At 44.8% G+C, this 14,498-nt stretch overlaps 1 protein-coding gene across 7 annotated transcripts in view; it reads left to right on the top strand.

The window, feature by feature from the left end:
- Positions 1-8,897, top strand: part of Tead1 (TEA domain transcription factor 1) — a 215,927-nt gene extending 207,030 nt beyond the window's left edge. For all 7 annotated transcript variants that reach the window (XM_060367019.1, XM_021627815.2, XM_021627798.2 and 4 more), the window contains one exon: positions 400-8,897. In XM_060367019.1, coding sequence (XP_060223002.1) covers positions 400-513 — 114 coding nt within the window. In that variant the 3' untranslated portion in view covers positions 514-8,897. The remainder of the gene's footprint in view (positions 1-399) is intronic.
- Positions 8,898-14,498: the final 5,601 nt, after the last annotated feature.

Here is a 14,498-nt window from a genome sequence, read left to right as displayed (position 1 = left end):
AGTCCTAAGGGTGAGTTAGCTGCTTTGAACTGACTAGTCTAGACCAGGGGCACCCCGCCTCCTCTCTGCCGTGGGGAACAGTAGCACCCAGTCAGGTGGGAGGTTGGATGAGACACAGTCCGTGTCAAGTATTCCATACCATGGCACATGCATAGTGGGCACACAGCATTGGTGGCCATCGTAAGCCTTGTTCACCCAGCAGAAGTTTGATCATGGCGTTCCATGCCTGAGCTAGTTAGCTAGGAAACATGGTCCCAATTCCGCATGTCTACCAGATGAGCTGGGTACTGAAGAACACCAAGCTAGAGTGTTTTCCACATGGCTCCACATAGTCACAAAACTCCATGGAGAAAATCAGAAGTGAGCCTTTATCTCTCATTTGCCTTCTCTTTTTAACAGGTGGTAACAAACAGGGATACGCAAGAAACTCTCCTCTGCATGGCCTGTGTATTTGAAGTATCAAATAGTGAACACGGAGCACAGCATCATATCTACAGGCTTGTGAAGGACTGAACCTGGTTATTTATATATATAGATATCTGTATATACACACATATGTGCACACACACTCTCCATTATCAACGACTGACTGTAAACCTCACCACGCAGGGTGCTGCCCTGGCCCTCTGGGCACACCCTGACTTTTCTAAATCCTGTTTGAGTGAACTTATTATTATTTTTTTTTCATGTGTTCATGCTATCATTGTAGCTGTGAAGTTGTGATGCAGTTTTTTTGTGTATTCCTCAGATCTGCAACCCACAATTCCTTGGGGACGGTGAATCTTACCAGCCTAAGCTAAGCCTCTCTCTCTGCAGACCTGTTTCCTGTTGTGGTAGAAAGCGCTGAGACAGAGGATTGGCCACAGGGCATTGACTGCCCTTATACAATGTATTTAGTTTTTTTTTTTGTTTTGTTTTGTTTTTTTGTTTTTCCAACATGAAATTCTTGTTTTAAGATACAAGTAAAATTAATCTTTAAATATAAATGTAAATTAGTACAGGAAAACTAAGATTCTTTAGACTTATCTTTGTAACTAATTAGGGTGGAAGTTATGGAAGAATGTAATTCACTAAATTATTTTTTAAATGAAATCTTTCTTTCTTTTTAAAACCAAATGTTAAACTATAGCCTTACGAAATACTTGGTAGAAGTATCCTAATGAGACAAATTTGTACCTTTCCCCCCTCAAGGTTGAAACTAATACCTAATTCATTAAACTCTTGAAACAGGTGTTACAAAGGAGGAAAATGTCACCCCTTATCCTTAACATATATAGTATATTTAAAAATGTAAAATTGTATTGTACTAATGTGATAATTGATTATTTAATGAAAAAGAAAAGATGGCTCTTTTTGCAATAAGTAGATAATACTGAAACAAATCTAAGCTTACAATGTTAGAGTCTTGTGTGTGCAGTTACATTTTATATGGCCAATCGGATTTTTTATGGAGACTGGTTCACATTCGAACCACTGAAATTTAACAACAAATTTAAAAATTGGCATGAATACTGCACTGTGAGTTGCAAAGGATGCAGAATCCTGTGGCTGGAAGAAAATTGTCATCAAGCGAACAAGCAGAAGGCTCATCAGGCTTGGTGTCTCTGCTCCCCCGTCACTGTCACAAGCCTCCTCACCAGCCTGTGGATAGGCTGTGGCTTGTAACCCAGTTGCATAGACAGCATCGGTGACTGTAGCTCTGTGTTCAGGCACATTCAGCTATTGGAACTCCTGTTTCTTGTCAGTTTGCTAGTTGCTCATCGTCTCTCTCAGTCTGTATCACAGACAAGGATATATTTTCCCTAAGGGCATCTCGTCATAAGCCTCAGTGGCACTTTATGCTCTCGCTCTCTCTCTCTCTCTCTCTCTTTCTCTCTCTCTCTCTGAGAGATGTTCTTGCTCCGCCCCCCCCACACACTCATCTTTTTAGGCAGACCCCCTCATTCAGGAAGTTTTGTTTCCAAGGGGGGATTTCATCTCTCTGATCTGAATATTCCAAAACATTGCCCAGCAGAGTTGGTCTGATGCGGCCAGTCTTGGGTTATTTCCCTAAGTGCTTTCTTACTGGGGAAGCAAGAAAGGTTACTCCTCCACTTCCCAGGGAAGGTAAGAGGAAAAATAAGAATAAGAGTTTCTTTATACAGACATGGACACACAAGAGTGCACACATGCACACAATTGTTAGGACTATGTGAACACAATTGAACATGATAAACTTTTTAAGTTAAAAAAACAAAGTGTGGCAATTTTTTTTTCCCCACCAAGGCTGTAAAGTAAAACCCTGCTACGTGCAGGTGACACCCTTCTTGGCCTCATCTGCCCTGACTGCTTACATAGTCAGCATCTTTTGGTCATCAGGGGGTGGACATGGCTGACAGGTGGCTCAAAGAACCGCACTGGATTGACTCTGTCTGCTCCCAGCCACAGCCCTGGTCCCTGGAGGGAGGAGAATGTACAAGATTTTGCCCTTTGCAGTGTGCCTCCCTTTCTGTAAGCCAGTGGGCATGGTTTCTCTTCAGGAGAACTGCCTTGGTTCCTTATTTCTAAGCCTGCCCTCAAAGAAATGGCTACCCTGAATTCCCCCCCCCCCCCCCCGTGTCTGTCCGCAGACCAGGTGTTTAAGGGTGTCTCCTTTGTGTGACATCCTCCTGTGTGTTAGTCTTCTGGACAACCCTCTGAGGGATGTTTTTAGCTTTGACGTCCTATGTCCTTCCTCAAGAGGAACCCTCTCCTGTCCTGAGACCAGGACAATATGAATGGGTACAGATAATCTCCTTGGGCCAGGATAATCTCTTCAGGCCAGGCCGTCTCAGAATGTGATGGGGAAGTAGAGCTCAGCTCAGCCTCTGTACCACCAAGGCTCTGGGACTTCTTTTTCCCAAGTACCAGCTAGACAACAGTGGTTGGAGTGGGAAGGGTATGACTTAGCAGAGTTGGGGTGCTGTGTCTGCTGCCTTTAGGGGGAGGTTGAATGACCCTGAGGTACTTTTTGCTCTTAAAACAGCAGTAAAATTAAATTATTTATTTTTGTTTTGTGCACATTGCTGTAAGTGTGTGACTATGTCAGATCCCCTGGAACTAGAGTTACAGACAGCTGTGAGCTCCTATATGGGTGCTGGGAATTGAACCTGGGTCCTTTGAAAGAGCAGCCAGTGCTCTTATTTGCTGAGCCATCTCTCCAGACCCCCAAACCTAGTAAAATTCTTAAATTCGTTCTCCACTCCTCTCTCTACCTTCTTATTTTTTACCCCCTCCCCCCATATCTCCATCCCTCCCAACTTCTAGTTCTTTATGGTCTTTAAAGAAGAAGATAACCCACTGTCTTAGTTAGGGTTACTGTTGCTACGATAGAAACCATGACAAAAGCAAGTTGGGGAATAAATTGGGCTTACATTTCCACATCACAGTCCAGCACTGAAGGAAGTCGGGGCAGGAACCAGAGACCATGAAAGAGTGTTGCTTGCTGGCTTGCTGCTCATAGCTTGCTCAGCCTGATGTTTTTTGTTTTTTGTTTTTTTGTTTGTTTGTTTGCCTTATTTGTTTGGTTTTGGTTTGGGTTTTTTTGGGACAGGGTTTCTCTATGTAGCCTTGTCCTGGGCTCAATCTGTAGGCCAGGCTGGCCTCAAACTCACGTTGAACCGCCTGCCTCTGCCTCCCTGAGTGCTGGGATTACAGGCGTGTGCCACCACGCCCGCCCTCAGCCTGCTTTCTTGTAGAGCTGGAACCATCAGCCCAGGGATGACACTGCCCATGGTGAGCTGTCTCCCTCCCCCATCACTGATTAAGAAAATGCCCTACAGGGTCCCTACAGTGTTTTCTTGTGGAGACATTTTCTCAGTTGAGGCTCCCTCTTCTCAGATGACTATAGCCTGTGTTGACACAAAACTAGCCAGCACACCCAACATGGCCAGTCTGTGCTGCCCTTACCCTCACGGGTGTGGGGATACCCATGGAACATGGTTGGCCTGCTGGGAACCACACACACTCTTAAACCTTCAACTGGCTTCTCTTCCCCCAGAAGACATCAACTGTCATAGCGCTTGGTGCCAGCATGCTGACCAGCTTGTCCTCACAGCTGCTGTGAGTCTGTGATGCAGTGTTCCCATTGTGTCCAGAAGACACTGGTTTGCTCCATGAACCCCACCCCACCTCCTGCTCTCACAGCCTTTCTGCTCTGTCTGGAGTGCTGATAGTTAGAAGCTTTGCACATCTTCCAGAGTTTCCCTCTCTTAATCAGTGACCCAGTTACCCAGAGTCGCTTTACTTCTCCAGTGAAAGCCTGACGGGGGTTAGGTGCCATGTTTTCACCTCTAATCCCAGTCTCTTAATCCATCTTGGCTCTTAAACCTTATGGATGCCATTGGTGAGCCCTGCCCTCACCCTACCCATCCCAGTGCTATCTTACAGTGACTGTGGGACAGATCTGCCAGAGACACAATAGAGACATCCTCCTTAGCCACTGCATAGTTTAGAGGCTGTCTTTCCAATGAAAGCTATCTAAAGCCAACCCAAAACCAGCTAACTGGAGGCCAGGGACATTTTGGACCAGTTAATTGGCCATCACCCCATGCGTTGTTAGTGGTTTTTAGAATTCCTTGCCACTTCTGCAGTTGCCACAGCTCATCACTCCGGTTGTGCAGCGTTCAGTGTCAGTTTCTCTTACTGGTCAGATAACCAGGTAGCTGTAATCACTGATAACCAGTTTTTCTCTACTCTGTGAAATCTGTCCTTTGAGTGAGTGCTCTCCCCCCCCCCCCCCCCCCGCCCCAGTTAAGGTCAGGAAGAGGCAAGTGGGTGTTATTCTTCAGCAGCACCCTTCCTTCTGCTCAGCATCTTTATCTGCACAAGCACCGTCTCTTCCCTGCCGCTGCTCTTTCTCTCCTGTCAGGGAAAGCTGGGGGCGGCCAGGCAGCATCTGTAGCCATCAGACTCGTATTTGAAGAGCATTTCTGATTTGACCTATATCCCTTACTTTCCCAGGGCTTAAAAAGAGAAAATCCCATCTCCACCCCCCCCACCCCCAGATTTGGCCATTTCTCACAAGCCTCCCTCAGTCTCCTCCTTTCCCTGTTAGGATGTGTCTCCCCTCTACACTGCTTATGCTTCTGCTGTCTGCCTTATGGTCCACGCTCTCTGTTGCATCTTTTCCTTCTTTAGGATGGAGCAGGCCTGGGTCTGTTACAGAATGAGCTCCATACTCAAACTGAAAGAGGTCCATTCCCTTCACCTTGAGGGGGTGACAGGGACCTAGTCCAGAGTCTCCCGGCTAGTCAGTCGCAGAACAAGGGTGAGGGCTTCTCTTTCAGCTTCAGCCCCTCCTGGGTGGAAGCCGTCTTTCCTTGGTGCTCTGTATTTTAAGTGCTCCCTAAGAATGCATGGACAGGGTCGGGTCAGATCCCCATGTAGCAGATGGCAAGGCTGATGGGCCTTTTTGCTCCCTTGGAGGACAGTTCTCCAGCCACAGGCTTTGAGTCAAATTTCTATTTGCCACCCATCCCAGCAACAAAGTTCTGCCCACACATCAGCCAAAATAGAACCTTTGGTGTTAAAATCCCTTAGAGGACTGTGAGAGCCTGGTCTTCATTAGGCTTCAATACCATAGTGGCATCAGCCATCGGTTTTATACAACTCTGGTTATTGAAGTCGTGTGATGGTCAGTTTTACAAACCAGGTACCTGTAGTTTGTATAACTTTGTGTATGCTCTGATGTACCACGTCTGTCCTGAGGAAGGGTAGGATAACTGCGCGTTGGTGTCTTCACCTGTGACAGGAGGATGTGTGGGCTGCCGGCTTCCGGGTTGATGTTTCTGTGGCTAAGGCCTGCACGTGTCATTCCTGAAAAGCCTTAAATCTTTGAGAGGTCCCATCGTAGGGTGTCAGTGTGGCAGGCTGCCTGGGAACCGCGAGCCCTTCTGGAAGCTGGAAGCACTTCTCTTACTACTGTTACTTTTCATAGTTTTCAGTTCACAGCTGCCAAAGCCTCCAGTAAAGCAGTGCCTTAGTAATACCCTGTAGCCGCCAGCCTTTTTCTCAGCCTGCTCTCGGCATCCACTTGCTAATTGGCCCCATATCCGAAGCAGGACAAGCCAAAATCGTTCTCATTTGTGTTTCAAAAGCCCGTTTTTGAAATCCAGCTCTAGAGGAAGCTGATGACTTGGTTTCAAACAACCTAAGGCAGAACCCAAGTCAGTTAGTTGATCATGCTCTCACGGACGTATCCATACCAAAACTGAAGGCTGCAACTCCGCAGCTTCCCTTGGAGAGCGAATTATACTTCTCATTGATGCCTTTTTCAATTCCTGACCAAATACTTAGCTATTTGTGAATCTTCTGCACTCCAGCATGAAAGTGCCTTTGGCTCGAGATTCCAGCTTAGAAAGTGCCACCATAATAACCGACAATTTGTAGAGAGACCAAAAATATTTCCAGATCACCATAATGCCTTTGGTTAACCGGGATGAGTAACCAACCGCAGGCCTGTGTTCGTCAGAGCACCGTGTGGTCCCTGCCTGCAGGTGGGGACCCCACCACCACTCACCTACAGCACAGTGCGGCAGCGGGGAAGCCCGCGAACTCTTGTGTCTGTGTGTGCCGACTACCCCGGCGTGTCCATCAACTCGTCACCCGGCTCTGCATCCCTGGGAAGGAACTCTCGCACAAGCTCCCGAGTCCCGGCCGGTGGACAGACACCACACGGCTTTGCCTTCTCCCCGTGTCCATGTCCAGTCTGTGGAGACTCTCGCCCACTGGCACAACCGTGCACAATTGCCTGCTTTACACATTTGGTTGTTGGAAGCCTCGCGTCGAGATGACAGTGCAGAACAAAAAATTACAAATGGGTTCATTAGGGTCATTACAGTTGAAGTGTCTTTGGGCAGATTTGCTGGCTCCGGATAGCTGAGTATCCGAATGCGCCGTGAGAGACTTCCAGAGAGCACACCACTTGCAATTAGGCATTCTCAAGAATGTCCTAGTCCTCAGAGAGCCAACTCTTTGAAGTCTGTGTCAGCTTAGAGTAAAACCTTTGTGCATCTGGGAACCCCATACGATAAGGAAAAGAACAGCGGAGGCAAAAGAAGCCAGGAAAGGAATAGTTAGTTAATTGTTTTGTTTTATGTTCTTTTGCTTATGTGAGTGTAAAGGTAATGACAGACAGCTTGGGCAGTTAGCCCTGAGACTCTACCACACACGTCCTCTCTGCCCTCCCTGTGCCCAGCGAGTCACCACCCTGGGCTCTGACCCTGCAGAAGTGATTTCTCTCCACCCCAAGTTGTGAGTATGTATAAAAGTCCTGGGGTTTTTGTGTTGTTTTTTGTTTGATTGTTTCAAGAAAAACAACTGTCAACTGAAAAGGAGACTCCCTCAGCACAGATTAGAGTTAGCAGTTTGGTGTCTTGAACTCCTCCCTGGCAGGAACATACCACAACTTGAAGAAATTAGTCAAATGTGTGTTTTCTTGTGCCTCCTTCCAGCCGTCTTGTTTGGTGGTAGTTTTCTCTCCTAAACTCCTTGCTTATATCTTTAAAAATGAAGGTTTTGTGTTTAAAATTTACTGTGTTGCAAAGGGTAGGCCTCACTGAAGTCATGCACCATTAACTAAGATGAGATATCTGTATTTATTGTTCCCTCCTAAGCCGTGACTTGTTTTCTCTGTGAATCTGCATTGGATCCTTGTGCCCCACACTACATCATTTTAGATAGAAGCCGCATTTGTGTGTGTGTCCCCCTTGTTCCTGACCACGGGGTCAGGTCCCACTAGACTCCAGCCTTGCCTGACCCTTGTTGGTTTTCACCATGGACATTCTGTTTCCCCTCTCTCTAAGAGAGGCGGGCAGAATCCACACATCCATCATTTTAGAAAACCTATCTATGAGTTTTGCTTGATGTTTTTATTCTTTGAATTGTTTTCTGTGATTAGTTTCATTGTGTAAACTAGATTATGAACTGCACTAATTTAAAAAAGAAAAAAGGATGTACGTCTCCTGTCACCTCCTTGAAAGATCAACTTCTGTAGTCCTTTTTCAGTGGGCTTATGACTTCAGACAAGGAAAAAAACAGTAAAAACAAAAACAGTACGTGCCTGAAAAATGACAAAAAAAAAAAAAAAAAACCAACAAACCTTTTTTGTAACATTTTAAAAACCTGAAAAGCCTTTACTCCTTTGATACGCTCAAGTTTTATGTAAATTGGTTTTTGTCACGTGTGTTCGTTCTTATTCTAAGCGACTTCATGGCTTCTCTGTTGTCTCTCGTGTAAAGTGTATAGGATGGGCTTGTGGCGTAAGCATTTCATCTGGTCAGTGGCTCCTGTGATACTGTATTGCTGCTGGGACTGGGCCAGAACCTGCGCCCAGGTGACTGGGTTCCTCTTGGGAGACCATTGAGAAGCGGGTGGGATGGCTCATTCATGTGTTCTCTTAAGCTGTTGGCAGAACTTTCAAAAGGCATTTGGCTAAACCTCCCGGCAGTACAGTATTCTTGTATTGTTAACGTTTGTGTTTAGGTACTGGTACCTTTTTGTTTAAAAATGTTCTAAGTGTTGGCTTTAAAGTGAATTTATCTTTAGTATGATAGTTATATGAAAATTATAGGGTTTGTGTGCAGAGAATTTTTTTATAAAGTGCTTTGTAAAAAAAAATTGTATTCTAGCTTTCGCGGTACATATGTGTGATAACTTTAATATCCATGGCAGTTAAGTGCAATTATTTCATCACTCTAAAAATGCTATTTTTGTGTCAGTTCCTGCAGGTGTTTTCATGTCTTTGCAAAGTGACACATTTTGATGCCTTCTTGATAAAGTGGTAGACATTTTGTAGCTTTCTAGAAACTTTGTATCCATACGGTATCAATGAAAAATAAAGAAAATGAAAGTGTGGGTCACCTTTCTTATCTGCAAAAGTCTGTGCTGTTGAGAATGAAATCTGTCTTTTATTTTTATTTTTATTTTTTAAGTTACATTTGCTTTGTTGGGGTGGGAAGTCCACACCAGCCAATGGCCTGCTCAATCCTCTTCTTCCACCAGGGATTTGAACTCGGGTCAGCAGGCTTGGCAGCCAGTGCCTCTACACATTGAGCCATCTTGCCCACTCTAAAATGTGTCTTGTGTGTGGAGGGGGGTTATATGAAGGATGGAGGGAAGAGTGAAACACCAGGAAGACCAGCAGTGGTGCATGAGGGCATCCAGGAAGCATGGGGGAGGGTGGGAAGATTTGAGTGGACAAGCAGCTTCCCTGGGAATTCCTGGTGCAGTGCTACGCTGCCCCGGAGGCGCTAGTGAACACGTACAGAAAGCCAAATTAGCTGTTGCAGTAGGATTTCTGAGTGACTGACGAGACCCAGTCAAAATCCATAGTGGGAATTTGTGGAACTTTGCGAAGATGCCTTTGGTCTGTCCAGTACCTCATCAGGTATGTCTCAGTTGTGGAAATGGCAAGAGTGCTTGACTCTTCAGCAAAAGTCTTCATTCAGTCTAACCTCCAAGAAGCTAAGACTTGAAAGTTGTGCTCTGCACTATTGATAAGGAGCTAAATAAAGACTTAAAAACTATAGAAAGATTGAAGATAAAAAATAGAGCTGGCAAGATGGCTCAGTGGGTTAAAAACACCTGTTGCCAAGCCTGAGTACTTGAGTTCAATCCCCTGGGCCCACAGGTTGGAAGGAGAGAACGGACCTCTGCTATTTAGTAAATAATCATTTATAATATGTAATGTAAATATGAAAAATAGGTGCCAGACAGCAGAACCCCAAAGGAAAACTAGTACAACTTCCTTTATCTTCAAATTCTATCATTCAAGGTATAAATGCTCGCCAGGGAGGATTGCTTCACAATGGTACAGGTTTGGATTGATTCAGAATAAAATGTAATAACTAACATGTCCCCATTAATCTAGCTAAAAGTAAAAAGTGGATAAATTGATGACCCTAGTGGCTATAAACATTCAATTATAAAGCACACATGTTCAGCACAGAGGATTTGAACATCAACATTTGATAGCAGAGCGTGTTGTAATGTACGAAGTACAAAGGGAAGCACCCAGTTGGTGGCTATAAGTTATTTTCAAGTACATGTAGACTTTTTATGAATAGTGGCCGTACCCAAAGCCAGCATCAGGAAACTGGCCAGGCAAAGTGGCCCACTGTCTAAAGTCTCACCGGGATGCGGCCCTTGCTATTTGTTAGTCTTCTGCTGCGCCTTTTGTGCTGTGGCAGCAGAGTTGACCATGATAAAGACCCTGCAGTCCACAGAAACCGAAAGAACTTCTTTCTGGCTTGTTGCAGTGTGTGCGGGGAAATTTACCACCCACTCTAAGCCATAAAACAAGGCCTGTGTTCAGTAACTTTAAAAGGGTAGTTTCTCTTTCTTTGGTGTGTGGCTACCTTTGTAAGTGGTCATAACTCTTTCCACCCTTCCTCAAGCCCCCAAGTTTTCCTTTCTAGCAGGCTGCAGTGTACAGACAAGCTCAAGTGTGGACAGAGTTAGGAAGGGACGAGTTTTTAGGTGGTGGTGGGTCGCCGTTTTGAGAACAACCTCAGCTATCATCCTCAGGAACGTTTGCCTCCTTTGAAATAATCCTCCTCAGGCCTAAAGCTCACTGATGAAGCCAGATGGCTAAACCAGTGATTCCCAGAGGTCCTCCTGTCTCCACCTCTCCAGGGCTAGGATTACAACTGTATCCTGCCGCCTATCTCGTTTTATAATGATGGTTATTGGGGTCAAACTTCTAACGAGCTGAACAAGCCCTTCACCCCCAATCATCTTGGTTGCTGAATCTGATCACCCAGTCAGAACATTTTTGGCTGCCGTTCTCCCTCATCCCTGGCTTGCCTGTCTACTTAGTCTCTCCCCAGATGACTGTGGGCTGTCCCCCTGGCTATCATTCCTTGCCCCGTTGTCATTTCTGCTTTGTTGCCATCAGCAAATACCTCCTAATACTCCCACACAATTTTATATCAGTATCCTCTACTACCAAGCCCTGCCTGTGAGTTTCTCAACAATACTGGTCCCCATTCACTATAGTTTTAAATACAGTTTTGGGACACATGGGAGGTGGTCACTCTAGTCTTGAGTTAGCAGTTCATCCCAGGAGTATGGTCTCCAGACCATCCTTCCTTCAGGCATCAAGGGGCTGCCTGGCAGCACATTAGAACTAGCAGCAGGTTTCCGTCGGGTTATTAAATCTTGAGTTGCAGAAGGGTGCCCAGCGTGTTCTCTATTATCTAGCCCAGACTCACATTCTCAAGGTTTGCTGCAAGGCATAGTCTCCTAATTGCTGGACTGGAGACCGGGCAGGTCCCCAGTCTGATGATTCCATCCTCCAGAAGCCAAGACCCAGCTCTCCTGATTGGACCATGTTGAAGCTTTCCCCTTAGTCTAGAAGTGGAGGTTGGAGCCTGGAGAGGTGTTGTAGATTTAAGTGTGCCCATGAAAATTCTGCTGTAGTGGACATGGAACAGTAAGAAAGTACCCAAAGTCAAACTCCTGCACGTCTCCCCATCATGAATGAAAGAAGCCTGTATAAAGACATCTGTAGACATTTTCATTAGTGAACGTGCGTGCATATACAATATACCCCCATTTTTCAAATTTAAGGGAACAACTTGAAAAACACACTTGCAAATTAAGCAAATCTATATGTCAAAGAATTGCTATAATAGAATAGTCTGTGGTCTTAATACAACTGAAGTAGAAATCAATATAGAGTCTTTAAAAAAAACTGTATACCTCAGGATGAGTAAACACTTCTAATTCATAAGAGAAATAAGGCTTGGAAATTAAGTTAGCCTTAGGTTAAGAAGTTGAGTGTGATGACTCGTGCCTGTAATCCTAGTACTCAGGAAGCTAAGGCAGGAGGATTGCTGTGGGTTGGAGGCCAACCTGGGCCTCATTAGTGTGAGACCCTACCAAAAATAAAGGTAAGGGAGTTCTGTGTATTAAAATATATAGAATGTAGCTGGGTGGTGGTGGCACATACCTTCAATTTCAGCACGACGGAGACAGAGGCAGATCTCTGTGATCTCGAGGCCAGCCTGGTCTACAGAGAGTCCCAGGACAACCAGGGCTACACAGAAAAACTCTTTTCTCAAGAAGTGTGTGTGTGTGTACGTACATATGTATACATGGACATATATGTATAATGTAGATAAATTAGTCTCTAGGAGGCATTCACTCTAACACTCGTAGAACATGCAGGCATTTACTTCCCAAAGTTAAAGAACAAAATAAATACAAGAAAGAAAGGAAGGAGGGAGAGAGAAAAGAGGTGGGGAAAGACTCGCGGTGACTTAGCAAACAAGCAGATCAACCAAAGTTCAAGTGACTCTTCAGACATACAGAGAAATCTTCAGAACGCTGTCTGGTTTGGAAGAGTGCCAAAATACCAACAGGGAAATGGGACATCATTACAAATCTTACATGAAAATACAATAGATAATAAAAACATATATTAGTTTTTATGCCAATTCACTTTGAAATACAGAGAAAGGACTTAACTGTTAGTAGATAACTTCAGAAAATTATCTCATGAAGACAAGAGTGAAGAGGACTGGTGACCTTAAAATAATACAGAAAATGAGGCAGTACTTTCTAATGGTGCCACACTGGCCCAAGGAACAAAATCCTGTGCTCTTACACTCAGGATCTTTAGCTTGCTTGGATCTTCTAGATTGCAGAGCCTGAGTGAAAAGTGGAGTTGCTAACATACAGGAGATGCAAGTTCCGAGCAGGGTGAGTGAGAGGGACACTGCAGGTGTTAGAAGCCATTGGCATGTGGCATGTGTCTCTCTGCAGACTGCCATGCTAAAATCATGGAGGTGTTTAGGTCTTTTATCTTACCCAAAACATGCAGGGTCCAAAGTAGTTCAGATTTTTAAATGTTTGGACATAACAACGAGAGATCTTGGAGGGACTCAAAAGAGATTCATTTTTGTTTCATATGCATTTTTCTTATATTATTTGGAAGTAAATTTACACATTTTAATGCACTTACATGTTGGCTCTGAGCTGTCATTGTTGGCTAGATGTGGGATTTTCCACTTGAAGCCTCGAGTCAGTACTTGGGAAATTTTATAGATTAGAACATTCAGAGTTAGTTACCTGAGGTCACTCAGTATACGTGACTCTTGGAAATGCTGCAAAGAGGAAGAAAATCTTGTAGTTAAAAATGGAAGTAAGAAAAGGGAGCAATTGGCCTATCAGGTAAGACCCCACCCCCTTATTTCTGTTGAGTGACATTCTTCCAAGAAGGGCTATTACTGTCACAGCGTGTACCCTGCAGAAGTTATTGAAGAATTTGGACCGATGGCCTAAGATGAGATGCGAGTCGTGGAGAGCCTGAATGCGGAAGGCTAACCTGGAAAGGGTGTGGTGTCAACCATGTGGGAAGAAGGACAACGAAGGGCATCTGAGATGGTGCACTGAAGTTGTTTCTAAGTGTGCTCCTGCCGTGGTTTCAGATGAATACCATGCACTCACAAGGACAGTAAGTGGGAAAACACGTTAATCCCACGAGTGAGCAGAAATGGGTCAAAATACTAGCAAGTTGAGTGTAACGGGGCAAAGAGCATGATGCATGACAAAGTGGCACCCGCTGCACTCCAAGGAATGCAAGTTTGGTTTAACGTGAGAAGATGGACCCGTATAACTCTCACTGAAGACAAAAGGAGGAAAGCCCCGTGAAGAGATGGAGGCGGTGCACCCGGGAACATGCTGTGTCCGCTGGGTCTCCCAACCGCCAGGTTCCTATGTTGAAGGTATGATCCCAAAGCGATGATCCTATGTTGAAGCTCTGATCCCAATGCGATGACACTCAGAGGCAGAGCTTCTGGGAGGTGATCTGACTTGCATGAGATTATGTAACTAGGACCCCCACTGAGGAGTTTAGGGCCTTTACAAGGAGAGAATAGGGCCTTCTGCTCACCTCCATAAAAGCTCACAGCAAAAAGGAAGCCATCTGCAGAGTAGAAAGGCTGCCACTGGCAGTTAGAATCTGTTGACACCCGGATCTTAGACCTGGGAATGTGAGAATTAAATGGATTTTTGTTTAACCCTAAACACTCACTAATCCTAAACAGTAAAGTAAGGTCAGAAAAAAACAAAAACAAAACAAAACAAAAAAACCACCTAGCATGAGAATCTAATCTGCCATTGTTCTTATAAGGTTGCATGTACAGAAAATCCAAAAAAATGTATAGGCATATGGCTAGAAATGGGCAGTAAATTAGCATGTTGCAAATGCAACGCAGTGTCTGAATGTTTAGAATGGCATTTGGCTGGGGCTATGTTTCAGTTAGAGTGTTCCTGGTCTGCATGAAGCCCTGAATTTGATTTCTACCATCATATAAACAGCATGCTGTTATCCTTGTACTACTAAAACAGAGACAAGAGAATCAGAAGTTCGACCTCATCCTCAGCTACACAGCCAGTTTGAGACCACACTGCGCTAGAGACCCTGCCTCAGAAACAAAACCCAAACAAACAACCCACAACAAGCAAACTACTTT

Source organism: Meriones unguiculatus, chromosome 14 (assembly GCF_030254825.1).
Source record: "Meriones unguiculatus strain TT.TT164.6M chromosome 14, Bangor_MerUng_6.1, whole genome shotgun sequence".
NCBI classification, from domain to species: Eukaryota; Metazoa; Chordata; class Mammalia; order Rodentia; family Muridae; genus Meriones; species Meriones unguiculatus.
This window is presented reverse-complemented; position numbering and strand designations above follow the sequence as displayed.